At 41.3% G+C, this 16662-nt stretch overlaps 1 protein-coding gene across 1 annotated transcript in view; it reads right to left on the reverse strand.

The window, feature by feature from the left end:
* The window catches only part of cep104 (centrosomal protein 104), a 34828-nt gene that overhangs the window by 1917 nt on the left and 16249 nt on the right, over positions 1–16662 (reverse strand). The window contains exons 13-22 of the mRNA XM_083974994.1: positions 16215–16388; positions 10338–10514; positions 5919–6119; positions 4823–4918; positions 4513–4600; positions 3742–3811; positions 3464–3572; positions 3230–3368; positions 2603–2670; positions 483–570 (exon numbers count right to left, since the gene is read on the reverse strand). Of these exons, the coding sequence (XP_083831120.1) occupies positions 483–570; positions 2603–2670; positions 3230–3368; positions 3464–3572; positions 3742–3811; positions 4513–4600; positions 4823–4918; positions 5919–6119; positions 10338–10514; positions 16215–16388 (1210 nt within the window). The remainder of the gene's footprint in view (positions 1–482; positions 571–2602; positions 2671–3229; positions 3369–3463; positions 3573–3741; positions 3812–4512; positions 4601–4822; positions 4919–5918; positions 6120–10337; positions 10515–16214; positions 16389–16662) is intronic.

Genomic DNA, 16662 nt, shown 5'->3' on the forward strand with positions numbered 1-16662 from the left:
TGTTGTTAGCAGTTTTAAATAATTAAAGTTGGTTCCACCTGTTTGTTTACTGCTGGAAGCCCTCTGGAAATGCTGATGATGTCTGTTTGCATGAGTACTGCATCGACAACCAGGCTTCAAAATATCCTCTATGAGAAGGCTTATAGGTAGAGCTCAGGTGATTCCTGAACCAGCTGTTATCCGAGATGACTCCCATGATGCATTGAGCTTACATTAAGCTGGCCACAAGGATGTAAAAGTGTAACAATAAGAAAAAACAGGCTCGTGCTGGAAGACTGACTTAACCATAATTGTGAAGTATCACTAACTCCCACTACATGAGCCTCTGCCACTATTATCACACTCTGTCTGTGCTCGGAGGCAGGAAACCATCGTGGAAAGGCTGCAACATAAAATTTCACCGTTAAGCACAGGCACTTTCTATAGCTCCCACTCTGAGCGTTGGGGAGGGAGGTGTGAGCAGGGGTGTATGAATGCTTTACCTTGTGCTGGCTGGGTTCTCTGGGACACCGCAGTCCTGCGTGAGTTTTGTTTACAGCCCTCCCTGCCCATGAGGTGAGCCTTCCAGGCCTGGAACAGGGACAAAGTAGCTCAGTGAGTCGGGCCCTCTCCCCGGTACAATCTCAACTGGGACGACCGCGGGTGACTGTGGGCTCAGTCAGGGCCCGGACGGACGCCCTCCCTCCCACTAACACTGCAGTCTTTCATTGGGTCTGTGCTCAGAGCTCTGGCAGCCAGAGTGTGTGACTCTCTGTGAGTTTCTTCTTCACTGAACTCTCAGGGTGTGTGAGGTGACAGGCTGCATGTGCGGAAGACTGGTCGTGGGTTGAAAATGGCAAAGCACTGAAAAGTGGTTCGTTTTCATTTTAAGCATTAATCATCATTAGCGTAGTTTATTAAGGCTGAGTTCCAGCAGGATGAACCACCTCCAGTTTTGCCCATGCTGATTCCAACTGTGTGTAATATGGGAAAACTATGGTACAACATTGGCACCGCAACTTTACCAAACTGACAAATCAAAAACAAATAAAGAAAACCATCTTCACTGATTTCACAACATGAGCCGCTATGTTCACAACAAGGTCAAGGTGAAGGTGTTTCCAAGAATTTAAAAAGTGATGAACCAGGCTGGACTCCACCCTCACATCTCATCATCACTTTTTTATTTTAACAGTGAAAACTAGAGGATTAAGATGTTTTCTGTTTTTGTTTTGTTTTGTCTGTTAAGTTGCAGAATGTTGAGCCTTCAGGGCCATCATAGGAAAGGCTTTTGCACTTTTCAACACAAATTTCATCTGATGACAACCTCATTAGTGAAAGTGGAAGTGAAAAGCATAAATACTTCCTGTTGCAAAAAGATAAGCAGAACGGGTCATGGTTTATATGAAAAAACAATTGATACTGTATGATGTAGTTTACTGATTCAGCCAATCAGAAATCAGGAGCAACATTATCAAATTTACTCTTAATAGAGGTTGACCGATAGTGGATTTTTAAATGCCAATAAGCACGATACATATTTAAATCACAATAAGTACTAAAAATAAATAAAATATTAAATCCCCCTAAAATTTCCCATTAAAAAGACCATGAGCATAGCTGTAGAAGGCTCCACTTTAGCGATAAAGGAGGAAAATTTCATTTAGTGGGCACCGATAATTTTGAGCCCTGTTTAAATATACACTGTCTGAGGTACACAGTGGTGTTACACCATCCTTATGTGTGGTCAGACTGGACGATTGGCTCACTGAAAGACTTGCATGACTCATCAGACACAGTGACAGAGATGGGGCAGAGAAGCGAGTGAAAGGTGACACCGCTGTTACGTCTCAAAGAGAATCTCGTAAAACTCCTCATCTGGTTTAAACTTTTCCGTTACACAAAAGGTGGACGGACACAGAGGATCAGTAACGGACGAGCAGCCTGAAGGGTTCATCCTGAAATCTGAGCACTGTTTACTTATGCAGGAGGAGAACAGACTTTTCCTCCTGTGGTCATGTTATACATAAAAGAGTGAGATGATATTAAGTTTATAAGTCATATCATACTCAGAAGACATTTCCTCAAGCATTCATCACTCTTCCCGTTAATGTGTCTTACACTGCAACTTCTGAAAACTGAACCCTTTAACAAAAAGAGAATAATTCTTTTTTCCTGTTTATAATTTGTATGAACAGATAAGAGGTCATTGTATTGCAAAATTTAGAGGACATAGAGCTACATTTCATCTATTTCAGTCCTCACTTCTCTTTAAACTGAGGAATGTGAAGCATGTGATGTGCCATTTACTTCATCATTTACTCCAATGAAACAGATCATTAAGAACAAAGGCTTCTCGTCTTTTGAAGTCCCAACAATGGGGGTGTTTTAACTCAACACCTGTTTGCTCCTCGAGCCTCATATTAGATGCTTTTTAGTTTCTGTGTTGATATAAAGGAGCAAAACTAGAACCCAGTGTTCCCATCTCCATTTCAAACTTATTTTTCTTTTTTTTGTTTTTGCCTAAATGTGACCTTTTTTTTCCCAGTATATAAATTTCCTAAACCCACTCAAGACTAGACAGACAGGTGAGGGTGACACAGCTGCGGGTCTAGAGGCTCACCTCTTCTCCAGGTATGAAGTTGTTGTGACACAAAGGACAGTGGTTGGAGCCTTTACCGGAGATGGGGGCTGAAACAGAAACACAACACCTTTAAGCTGCCTGTTACACAATTACGCCGAAACACTGCAGAGAAAATGATGGGATCGCACAACCCAGGGTAACACTTTTAAATAGACAACCTCGGCCTCAGAGAAGCGGGAACATTAATGTAAACAGTCTAACCCTAATTTCTATTTCCTCACCTCCGACCAGCAGAGGTGAGGGAGAGTGGAAGTTAATAAAATGGCTCAGTGGTGTTAATAATTCAAGGTAACATATGGCTGGTGACAGAGATGTACTGAGCACTGTCTGTCTGTTTCTCTTAAGTATATTAACGCCAGTTGGTGAGTTTCTCCTTCAGATCAGTCTGAGCTGGACAATACTAACTAATAATATGAACTTTACATACTGCCAAAGTGTGCAAAAACTGTCCATATTGTAGTATTATGAGACTGATAATATAACAATTTTATTATATTATTCATCTTTGTTTAAGTTGTCATTATGCAGTTTTCTTTCTTTGTACTTTGCATTTTCACATTGAGTAACGTTATGTTATCAGAGTAACACAGAGAGATGCAGACTCACGGTTGCAGGCCGGACCCTGGACGTGACGCGTCAGTTCTTCAGCAGTCACAGCCTCCGAGCAGCGTGGACACTGGCTGAACCTGGACCTGCTCTCACATTCACCCAGGAGATGCTCCGTGAGGCTGGCTATCTCCACCACCTGTCGACACAGAGCGCGGCTATGTCACTGAAGTGGTTAAACACAGGCAGACGGACATGTTCTGTCACTCATTGGGAAAATTTGAAAACGTCTACCTGTCTGCACTCATCGCAGCGTCGCAGCATAGGACAGTGTTTCCAGTAGTGAAGGTCGAGTCCGTCTTCTGTGAACGACTCGTCCTTTTTACCACAGAATATACACAAACTGAAACAAAGTGTGAGAATAAATAACACACTAAATTCACAACTCGGCTGAAAACAGAACAGACAGTGGGAAAACAACACAGAAAACTGGGACAGGAGAATTATCAACATCATTTTTGTGTCTTCATTTTATCTCAGTGAAGGTCGCCACTGGGCTGTAAGTTACTCACTTGTCCAGATAGTCGACAGACTGATGGACGTCAGCTCTGCCTCTTATCTTGTCCTGTACTTTTGTGACATCTGCAAAATCAAACAGTTTCTTTTACTTACAGTCATCATGCAGAAAACCCAGAACCTTCTTGCTGAGAGGCGACAGTGCTACCCACAGCACAAGTGTGCCGCCCATGTTTAAGTCAGCAAGGTTAAACACTGGATTTCAAAGTTTAAAGTTCCTAATCTGTTCTAGAAATGCTAAATGATTTTGTGCTTTGTGAGAAGAAAATAAGTCTTGCAAAGTAATTGTGTTCATCATAAGGAGACATCACATTTAAAGGCATTAGTGTCAGACCCTGTTCACACTTGGTATTAACATGTGTCTTTAAAATGCATCCCCATGGATCACTTGTGATTAGGTCTCACTTTCTGTTTTATATGCAAATGAACAGATGTGTGTTGTTGTTATTAGCCAATTAACAGAGAGAGTGACAAATCAAAGCAATGAAATTAAGTTTGTTTCCAGTAGTAGTGACATATTTTTTGATAGAGTTGGCGGTTGGTCCTTCAGAGGCTGCAGTAGAGTGGGCTGAAGTTACCTGAGACAGAGTTTGCCACCAGGTTTGAACAAGGTCTTACAGTAAAACACCTTATTGTTTTTGTACCATGAACACATTTCCTTTGTGCTAACTCTAAATCAGACCCAGTTGTTTGCAGCACATAAAGAGGTTTTACTGGACTATAGATATTTTGCTTTCATCTACCAATTTCTATCCAAACATACATACTTGCTTTTCCAGATTTTTGAGACTCTTTCTCCACTTTAGGAGTCTCCTTCTTGACCGTCGGTCCTTTGATACTCTCACTGCCTCTCTCCTTCATGAGCACAGAGAGGAATAAAAACAAAGAGACACCATCACAAAAAAAACAAAAAACACAACAGTAACTACAGACAGAGGGTTTTGTTAAGTTAAGTAAAAGAGTCTCTGACCACCTAGAGAGTCAAATCTTCTACCAAGTCTGTGGAGACTCATAAATACTAATTAGCCTCCATGACGAGAGGTGATGTAATTGCCGTCTGATGACAGCTCCACCTACTGTGATCTCTTTCAAGGCAGCCAGCTGCTCCTGCAGAGAGTGGATCTCCTCCTTCTCCCTCTGGCCATCCTGCTGACCACCTCCCTTCTTCAGCATCTGGGTGAGAAGTGACACACCATCAGCGCTTAGTCACACTCATTTCACTGTTATGTCCAGATTTTTCTTCACTTTTCACACCATCGTCTCAGCATCATCGGGCGTTCCAGGTCAACACACCAGATTTTCATTTCATTACGTTCTTTTGAAGTCACACAGCCAATTCTGCAGTGATGGCATGTGGCGGTTGTGTTGGCAACAACTGACACATTTGAGTGCTACTCAGCACCATGGCCATGACATAATGGGAAGTCTAGGTCTCTAATAAAGCCAGCGGTAAATTAAACTTGGCCCTCTAGAAGAGTCCAAAGCTTAACTGTAAAACAAAACTGGCCAGTGACAGCTGACACAACAAGAGAGGATAAACTTCACCACAATTTGCAATGATAATGTGAAAAATTCAGGGTTGTTTCTCTTTCTCTCCTATATGCCAAAACAGATCTATTGATTCTATTAGTATTTCTTTCTGTTTTTATTTTCATTGACATATTTTGTCATCTATAGTCTTTCTGTTGGTCTTTTATTAACCTGTATTTAGTACTTTTTGGTTTTTTAAATATCTCTTGCTTGAAAAATGCTCGATGAATAAAGTTAATCGATAACTGCATTATATAACTGTATTATATCACATATACATCAACAGATTATGTACATCTGTACATGTAATGGGTCATTTGCTTCACCCCATGAGTTAAAGACAGACTTGACTGGCTGTGCTGTCTGCAACATGAAGCCCCACCTCCTCGTCCTTGTTACTGTCAGTTGAAAAAAAAAAAAAAGACATGATGTCATACACTCTACTCTGAAAGTCATGTCTGTCCAGTTTCTGTGTCCATCTCATAGGTCCGTCTACCAGCTGCTCCTCTCTGACTACAACCTGTTCAAACACCCCCTCCTCCTGCCACTTCCACGCAATATATAGAATATTGATGCTCATATAAATGCTGGATTTTGTAGATATTCGGGATGTTATTTACAGTAGTTAAAAATCGCTTCTTACCTTAGTCTCCACTAGCTTTCCGTCAATCTTGGCGAAGCCATCGAAGAGGGTTTTGTAGAGGAAGTTGTTCCGTGCAGCAGCGTCATTGGGTGGCAGGTAGCTGAGAACAGCGCCTCTGTGCTGCTGGTACATGGATAAGATGATGCGCACCGCCACCTCTCGAACAGCTGACGCACTGTGCTCCAATGCCGCCGTGCAGAACTACATTTAGCAAGAAAGGAAACAGGTTTGTTCTGACACTGACACTTGGACTGGAAAACTGTGTCTTTCTTTTTTCTGGACATGGAACAAATTTGGACCAACAAATAAGATTTCTTCTTAGACAGTCTTAGACTGCTGTTACTGCGGTTACATGGAGCCCTCTCCTCTCCTTTCCTCTCCTCCTCTCTCTCCTCTCCTATACTTTGAACAGTCATTATCTTTATCTTTATCTTTATCTTTATCTATTGCACTTTGTAGTTTGGCCTTGGTGTCTCACACTCTCTCTGTGTTTCCACAGATCCACTGGAGCTCCATCTCTCTGCACCAACCGCCTTTAAGCCTCTATGCCAGCAATTTAATCAGAGTTTCAGACAAATTGTTTTTCAATATTTCATAAATATTTTATTTAGGCTATATTAATTATTAAGGAACTTCTTAAATTCTGACACAAATAACATGAACTCAAGGCTGAGCTGATTATATTTCGGTGGTCATATGTTAAAGGTCAAGGTCAGTGTGACTTAACAAAACACTTTTCAGCTATTACTCTTACTTTACAAAGGAATTAAGACAAAATTTCACACAAATGGTTCATAATTTATATGGCTTTGGATAAACAGGGTGTAACTGAAACTAATATGAATGGAGGAGGAAATACATCATTTTGATATTTTTATCCTTTGTAAGACAGATGAGAAACAGTACAATAAGTCATTATTGAGCTGAAACAAGGCAGGCCACAGAAAATCTTCAGTGCTTTTTCACAAACAGCAGCCTTGTGGAGGATTCAGGTGCTTTCAGAGAAGTGTGTATCGTGACGTAAAAAGAGCCCATTATCCGACATAATCTCTGTGAAGCGAGTCGCAACACAATGGAAATCCTGCCAGTGCAGGGCATTAACGTCCAGAGGTAAACTGTGCACAAAGGCCTCCCATCCCTCACTCAACAGTCTCAGGGGCAGCTCTCTATTATTCTCTGTTGTCTTTGCTGAGCACTTCTCATTTTAATTACAGGAAATTCAATCGCCCCCCTTTTTTTCTTTCCCTTTTTCTGACTTCCACCTCAGACCAGATCACCCAGGTAACAGTGCAGGAAAAAGGAAAAATGTTCAAACCATAGCTGCGCTAACACCACAGGGGCTCATTACATGAACTGAAACAGACACTGGCTGTGGCTTTAACTGGGGATATAAGGATTCACAAATTTACCCAGTTTCTACTCTTGTGTTTTATTGAATTAGTTTTTACGTTTTCTTTTATCAGCTGGTATGGTTCACTTTTACTGAGGAACAGGAACAGATTACACAGTGAAAGTTTGCACTAAAATTTTGGAGATGACTTTCTCTACCGATATAAGGTCAGGGCTCTGAACAAGGCCCAGAACACTCAGGCCAATCTGAGGCACACTCTGGTCAGGAGGTTCATGCTGCTTGTGTCCAGCTGCAGTTAAAAAGTGACAAGATGCAGAACTAACAGATTTAAGAGCTCCTGCTGCTATTGGTTTCTTACAACTCACTATCATTCTGAGATTCTGCCTCTTATTCAGATTGACTGGGATGCTGAGGTTGGGGACCTACAAATACCACTACCACACAACATTAAAGCAGATCTCAACAGATGGAATAACTCCCACTATCTCTAATTGGCCACATTGCATCTGTCAAAATGAACAGTCTTCCAAAACTCAATTATCTATTTGCCATGAGACATATTAACCCACCCCTGGACTGGTTTTCCTCTCTGAAGCAGTTAACACATTATATTGGAAAGGAACCCCGAATCAAATTGACCGCCCTTCAAAAACCAAAGCAGTACAACGGACTTGATGCCACAATTTTCTTTCATTACTCTCTTTCTCATTAACTACAGTATATTCGTCATTGGACCAACAACTCAAATTCTGCCTGGCTAGATAATGAGCAAACCATCTGCAAAGACTTGACCACTAAATACATGATCTTCATAGACAAATCAATCAGAACCCACAAATGCTTCAAATATACCATAATAAACACTACTTTCTCTGCCTGGTGGAAAGCAAACAAAATTCTCCTCCTTCAACTCACCCCATGTAACTCCACCCCTATCTGGCACAAAATCAACAGAAAAACAATCAACTTTACTGTACTTCATGGAAACAGAGAGGAATAACCAGCCTAGGGGACCTTTTCAGTGACGGCTCTCTCATGACCTTCGACCTTCTGAAACAGAAATACAACCTCCTGTAAGACAGTCTGACCCCCACCCTCAAAATGTTGTCTCTGAAACAATGGAAGTTTTACCAGACTGAATGAAATTACCTTATGTGTCCCCTTGAAATGTTGCAGGTCTGATGGTGCGAGAAGTACAGAGGTCTAGGTGGTTCATTGTCATGTGAAAAGACCCCCTGATGGTCAAAGGTCTCCAGACGGGATTGGCATTCCCTTGTAAATTTCTATTGATATGTGATTTAGAAGTGTCTTTGTTTTGGTTGAATATTCAAAGGGATAGTTTGACATTTTGGCAAATTGGCCCATTGCCATAATCCCTATAGTCTTTTTTTAGAACGGCGGAGCCGAGCCGCAAGCTGCACAGAGCTACGCTACGGAGGCTCATGGAATTTCTTGGTTTCTCTCATCACACTCATCAAACACACAATCCAACAACTCCAAAACGCTCTCGTGGACAAGTTGTGACCTGCACATTCACCACGCTATGAGATAATAACTTAACGTTATTATCATATATTTATACTCTCTTCTTGTTTTTACTTCCAACAATTTCAAGACCCCTCAAAATGCCTGCTCAATTCCCCTTATCACAATCCATTCCCTTCTTTGTTTTGTTCTGTCCTAGTTTGTTTGTTTACTCTGTTGCCCCTCGTCCCATGCTGTTCTGTACTTGTCTAACTGTTCTGTAATGTGTGCATAAATGTTCATTAAAAAAATAAAATAAAAATGCAACTCAATATCATTTCACATGGATTTTAGTATAATAAAGACAATAAAACCTGTTGGTTTTGTGCAACTTCGGTTTGACCACATGATGACATGTTAAATTCATATTATTGTGGACAAACTTCACGACTGTCCTCAAAGTTTCATCGATCCCTAAATTCTAAGTGCCTGGTTTTCTGTAAACCACTGTGCGGTCGATTGCATGAAAAGTGCTCAACAAATCGCATTTGATCAACTGATTTATAACTGTATTGAGAAAAGTGCTTTAGAAAAAAAAAATACATTGTCAGTGTTATTTTTACTATTAATTAAAAGCGGGTTTCAGTTTTCTGTTATGTGCTCAACTTGTGGACCAGTGTACAGCTCGCATCTCAATCTTGACTCTAATCTGTTTCCCAAGCAAACACAAGAGGCAGAAAACACAAAAGGAGGGAGTCACTGAGCAAAAGCATGCACAAACATGCAAACACAAGCCACCCAGTGCCATCTGCGTGGCTGTAGCTTCAGGAGGTGGACAAACCCAACAATTTGTTCTCGCTGATAAAAAGCCACATAGAGGCTGAGTGGACAGGGGTTGGGTGGAGGACGGGTCGTAAACCAGAGAGGGGCGGACAGGGCCAGGACGAGGGTCAACAGTTGGAGAGTTTGCATGTAAATATTAGATCACTGCTGGGAACCCCGGGAGAGGGACGACACAAAGTGGATGCCAAAGGTGACAACATTGACTCAGCTGACTGGAGCCCGTTTGGGTGAACTGAGTGGTGGAAGGACGTCAGGGAGGAGCTGCTCTCAGAAGCTACTGAGCCAAATGTGGTGGAAAATCAGACTGATGGATGCCAACATTCAAAGTGGAATATTACAGCCATGACACTGTATACATCACATGCAATACATGTGCTATCATGTTGTAGAGGGAATGTCAGAGCAGCCGTTTCTGGCATGGAAAGATTATGACATCGAGGTTGACACGCTGCAAAAACACAACAGTAGCTGTTCACAGCTCTGGTCAAGAAAGCTCTGAGCTCCTCAGATTTTCATCTTAAATGCTTACTGTCTATATTTCTGTGACCGCAAAAGACTCTGAAAGATTTTTTGAAATAGTGGAAAGATAATCTTATGACCGTAAGATAAAAATAAATAAAAAAAACAGTTTCCTCTCTTGATGTTTGTCAGGATGAACTCTCTAAATGTGTTTTCTGAGGCAAACAACTGATTAACTTTTATTTTCAACTTTTTTTAACATTCAAAAAAGACATCTGCAAAGCTGTTTTTAGGCAATTTACCATCATGACGTTGTCCAAGGTAAAGCCCGAGTTCTCTGTGCCCAGTTCAGCAAGGAGCTTCTCAAGCAACTCGGACCGACTCTGGGCCACACGAGGGAGGAAGTTGGATTTGAAGGGCTTCACCAGGTCACTGGGGATCACCTGCAGGACCCGAACATCCTTCAAAACAGCAATTTCCTGAATGGAGGACACGAGAAAGAGACATTAACAAACTTCCACATGTTCCTCTTCTCCTGTGTTCATTTTGAAATGCTGATCCACAAGAAAAAATATATTTTTTAATCTCATTGCAGTTTTACATCTCATCTCTGACTGTTTTCTGGTGTGATCCAATAAAAACAGAGCAAATTTCAGAAAATCAGAGAAACCAAGTGTTTCAGGTAAAGCGGGCAGGGCTTGGTGTCTGCTTTGTTTTGACATCACAAAGTTGCAGGCTGATAATTTTGCATTTTTCTTTGGACTGATTGATTCTTTCACAGTATATAAAACCCAGACCTGCTTTATAATTACACTACACATAGACATCTACCTTTACTCTATGTGACGCTTTAACATAAACATTCTTATCTTTCAAATACACAGTGTTAAAATCGTGCTGGTTCTTCACAGACTTACACCTTCAAATTAAATAAAGCAGGGCTTGGGGGCAAGGACAAACTGTGATGGTGCATACGGTAATTTGTCATTCAACACAAGCATCTGGCAGAGAGACAAGTTGTGACAGAGAACACACGTGAGCCAGAAAGCTCAAGGAGAAACTTCTGCTATTTTAGCCTCATCAGGTGAGTGGAATGTATATGGGAAAATGGGACACACACACACACACACACACACACATACACACACACAAAACAAAGAGGCATTCAGTTGCTCCTGTAATCGAGGTCTGAGCAGATCCAGAGGGGCTGAGCGATGATTTCAGAGGGCAGAGACTCAGTTGTGACCTAAGCTGATCTCACTGAAACAGAAGCAACTGCAGCCCTTAAAGACTTCCTCTCTCTTCTCGTCAACACACGAGCATGTATGAGAACACTGACAGATTCCACTGAGAAGACAAACACAACACATGTCCATACAGTCACACACTTACTTCACTTACACACTATGTCATCACAGACGACAACTTGGGGCTTGTTTGGACATTTTGAATTCTAGGTTAGTTCATTGGAAAACAGACTCCACTGAACTCACCAATTATCAACATACAGGGCAGCACAATGTAGCAAACAGCTACAGCATGGCCTTGGAAACCAATCTAATGTTAGTATGTTCAAATTAGATCCCTTGGATCTGCACACTCTTTTGAATTACAGCACCCTACAAAGCTTCTCAGCCAGGTGAGTGATGGACACCTGAAAACACCAACCACCAAAATCAATTAACATGCGATTAGGTATATTTTTCAAGTATCTGTTCTTTACTTGGGTTTCATTCTGTTTGGAAGGTTTTTACATTTCCCTTCTCCACACTTAAAGACACATATTGTCCATCTGACACCACTATATTTTTGTGTGGGACTCTTACTTTCAAGCAGCTTTTAGTTAGAGAAAATGTTCTTTTATTTTGAAAATGTGACAGACCATGTATTGTGTTGATCACAAGAGACATTTCCTCCTCTGTAAGTGTAATAACAAGGGTTCATTAGATAAAAATCAGGCAGAAGATTCTTTACAGAGACCATGATCTGATCCGAGGTGTCCACTGTCCCTACAAATTTCCTGGTTTCTCTTTCTCTACTGCTCTGAATGAAAGAAAGACATGCCCTGATCTTTACAAAAGAAAAAAATTCAATCGTAAAGCTGACCCCATAACTATTGTTGTTCATCTATCCATGTAACTCAGTCTAATGTAGTTCAATCTATTCCTTTAAGAAGAAGAACCTTTAAGAAAAAACCCAGACAACTAAAATAACAAAATAAACGAAATGAAAATTAAAAATAAAAGATGATCGTTCATGCGTCCAACCAATGGAGAATAAGGGAGAGGTTTAGGTCTCAGAACTTGAGTTCCTGATTTTATATTAACTCATTCTGAGAGACATTTCATTCTGATTAACAGTACTGAATATTATCTTATCACACATTTTGATATTCATTCCAGTAAATATTTGTTGTACTTTTGAGGAGATTAAGTCATATAATTCTGATAAAACTGTCGCCTCATTTCAAAAATTCAGAGAGCTGGTAATCAGGTAAGTGTGGAGGAAAATGTGATGTTTGTGATTTGGTTGTTGCACATAATACGATACGATACGATACGATAAACTTTATTGTCCCGTTCAGGGAAATTTGTCCTGGACACTGTAGCTGCGCCATAAATGCCTTAACGGCCACAATGACAAAAACAAACAACAAAAGAACAATACACCTCAGCCATATTAATCCAACAGCATTGCACATATCCCATAACATAGCATATATTCCATAACATAACACATATTGCACACATCCCATAACATAACACATATTGCACACATCCCATAACATAACACATATTGCACTCATCCCACAACATAGCACATACATACACCTCATAAATTCACCATGGTAAGAGCACTATAAGAGTTATTGCACAGACTCGTTAAGAGATTTGATAGAAGTTGGGATAAAAGAATTCTTAAAACGGTTGAGTTTACAGCGAGGGACTCTGTATCGTCTACCTGAGGGTAGGAGGTCAAACTCTGAGTGAAGGATGTGGGAGGGTCATTCACTATCCTCAGGGCTTGTCTAAAAACCGTTTGCTCGTACATGGACTGCAGAGTCTGATTGTCGCTTTTCCCAATGACCTTCATGGCCGTGTTTACTAGGCGAGCAAGCTTAGTTTTTAGTTTTGTGGAGAGGTTGCCATACCATGATGACATCCCATATATGATTAAGCTCTCAAGCACTGCCTGGTAGAATAAAAACATGATATTTTTGTCTACCCCATATACTCTTAGTCTGCGTAGAAAGTACAATCTCTGCTGTAGACGAGAACACAAGTTGTCCACATGCACATACCAACTAAAGGTGTCATCTAAATGAACTCCAAGGTATTTGTAAGAGCTGACCTGCTCAATGGGGGAGTCATGTATGACAACAGGACTATGGTCCCCTACTGATCTAGGGTCCAGGACCAACTCTTTAGTTTTTTTAACATTCAGAGAGAGGTAGTGAGCATCACACCATTGCACGAAGTTTTCTATTTCAGAGAAATAGGCTGAAGTGCTGGAGTCTTTGTGCAGTAGACTAAGGAGATGGCGGTATTGTCAGAAAACTTAAAAACAAGGTTCCCTGTGTGGCTGTTTGTACAGTCATTAGTGTACAATGTAAAAAGGACCGGGGAGCTCACACAACCCTGTGGGGCACCTGTGCTGATAGATTTGCAATCTGAGAGCGTGTTATTGACTCTCACCTGCTGACTTCGATTGGTTAAAAAGGAAAAATACCACTTGATTAAAAAAGGATTAACACTCATCTGCTTCAGTTTAGAAATAAGCAGATGGGGTTGAAGTGTATTAAAAGCCGAGCTAAAATCAATAAATAAGATCCGTGCATATGCTTTTGGGCATTCCAAGTGCTTGACAGTGAAGTGAGTGATGCTATTGATGGCATCATCAGTGCCCCTCCCCTGCCTATAGGCAAACTGGTATGGGTCAAGTGCCAAGTTGACCTCCGCTTTAAGCACAGATAGCATGTATTTCTCAAAGCTTTTCATTACAATTGAAGTCAAGGCCACAGGTCTGAAATCTTTATTATCAACTGGGCACGGTTTCTTAGCTACAGGAACTATGGTGGATTTTTTCCACAAAGCAGGAACAGTGTGCGAGTCCACAGACCGCTGAAAGATGGGGCACCAAGCTGGAGTAAGCTCTTCTGCACATGCCTTTAAAAGCAGTGCAGAAATGCCGTCCGGGCCAGTGGATTTTTTAGTGCACACATGTTTAAATATAGACTGAATCCTGAGTGGATCAATTATAATCCTACAGTTTACATCAGTTAAGATAGTTCCCATGACATTATTAGATTCCACAGAGAAGTCGTGGTTTTCAAATCTGAGAAAGAAGTCATTTAGTTCATTTGCCTTCCCGAGATCATCATCCGTAGTGAGGCGTTTCTTGGTGGTGTTCATATTTGTTATTGCTTTCATAGAGTCCCACAGCTTTTTTGAATCCATTGACATAAAAGTCTGCTCTATGATATCCTTGTGATGCTTCCTGGCTTCCCTCAGCCTCTGGTTGAGTTCTCTTTGCACCATTTTCAATCCTGCTCTGTCATTATTTTTAAAAGCTAGCTTTTTCCTATTAATACAATCCTTCACACTCTTGGTGATATAAGGCTTGTTGTTGGGATACACAACAATATCCTTTTTAGTAACCACATTGTCTGCACAGAAATGAATGTAGTCTGTAATTGCTTCTGTAGCCTAATCAATCTCCAAATCACAGAATATGTCCCAGTCTGTGCAGAGAAAAGACCCTTTAAGTGTTTCTATGCTGTCCTTGTCCCACACTGTCACTGTCTTAGTTTGTGGTTTACTCCTTTTAAAGACAGTCTTATAGATTGGAATTAGCTGGACAGTGTTATGGTCAGAGTTAGACAATGGGGGCAGTGGTTTTGCAGTGTATGCATTTTTTATATTTCCGTAACATTTATCTAAGACTCTGTTCTGTCGTGTGTCGCATGTCACATATTGTTCAAATCCAGGGAGAGATAGTTCCAATTTGCAGTGATTGAAGTCCCCGAGAACCACAATCGGGGCTCCCGGTGTACGTTGCAGTTGTTGGTGAACGCAGTCTGCTATTCTAGTAGCAGCTCTTGCTGCGTTCCCACTGGGGGGGACATACACCGCACATATTAAAACATTTCCGAACTCCCTCGGCAAGTAATGGGGTCTTAGAGACAGGCACAGCATCTCTACGTCAGCTGTGCATACAGTCTCTCTCACAGTGTAATTCTTACACCAGCTGTCATTCACAAACAGACAGACCCCGCCCCCTCGGCTCTTCCCTGACAGCTCTGTTCTGTCCGCTCGGATGAGCGAGAACCCGTCCAGCCGAATGAGGGAGTCTGGAATATCTTGATGGAGCCACGTTTCTGTGAAGACCATCACGCTCGATTCCCTGTACTCGAAGCAGATTTTGCTGTTCACACGGAGCTCCTCCATTTGCAGTTGTTTGTTCTGTTTGCCAACTGTGGTGGATGTCAGCACCTCTCTGATCAGTGTTTTGAACTTGTTGGCATAAATATTTATACACTCAGTTCATATCACAGGTGCATGTAAGCAGTTTTTTGTGGGTAATCACCATGGAAGCTGTGGCCATTATCTTGAATCAATCTTCAAATAATCCTTCTTCTTTGTTGTACTATTTTCTCACTCCTACTACTTTTTTATTGTAAATTCTTTATTTTCTACATGTTTTTGTTTGTTATTGCAAGGCTGTGTTCATTCAATTTCTAATGTTTTTAGCGGTGCTGCTATGGTAACTACTCCACCCTTGTACGGGAACATCTCATGGGAGAGGGAGGTGACTTAAACCCCTTTGTATTTGTGACAGGATGATGGGAGACGGCTCCACCTTGTAATGTGTAGAAACCACTACTGCTACAAATTGAGACATAATAACCACGATAAAATGAGGCTATGATGGAGACATGAACAGCCTCGCTCTGCTGGTTTGCTTTATAAAAACAGAGTGTAAAAGGATTTATAGTGTAAAAAAGAAGAAGACGCTGATCGTCACAAAGATTTACACTAACAGAGACAGTGGGGCAAGTAAGGCCTGAAGGAAAAAATACCATCTCCAACCATCAGTTTTGTTTTCTTTCAGTCAAAGTAAAACTGCTGAGGAGGCAACAGTCATGGAAATCAGTGTGTTGGTCCACGGTGCTGTAATACCTGTATGAAGGCAGTGACTGTGGCCCGTAGGTGTCTGACTGGGTCTCCACACCTGGCCAGCAGGTTGGGCCAGGTCTGCTCCAAGCAGTAGGTCATCTCAGTACGACCCAACGCCAGACCTGGGAGCAGCTGGCTCAGGATTAGGCGCATCAGCTTCAAGGAGGCCTGGACAACCTGGGGAGAAAACAGCTGGATGTTCAACTCAAAAAAATTCAAATCTGGCACCAGGGTGATGTTGGTCAGCAGACAGCCTGACAGTCTGAGCTGCACATGGAAATGATCAGTGGTTGAGAAGGGTAAGTTTAGATGTCTTCATACTCTCAACAAGAGAAACCAAAGAGGCCAAACAACCTTTTTCTTACAGAAATGATTCATTAAAGGTAGAGTCTGCAAGATTTTCATAAAAACTAAATGTGTAAAAGTAATGACTTACACAAAAGAAATCCTG

The sequence above is a fragment of the Trachurus trachurus genome, assembly GCF_905171665.1.
Source record: "Trachurus trachurus genome assembly, chromosome: 7".
NCBI classification, from domain to species: domain Eukaryota; kingdom Metazoa; phylum Chordata; class Actinopteri; order Carangiformes; family Carangidae; genus Trachurus; species Trachurus trachurus.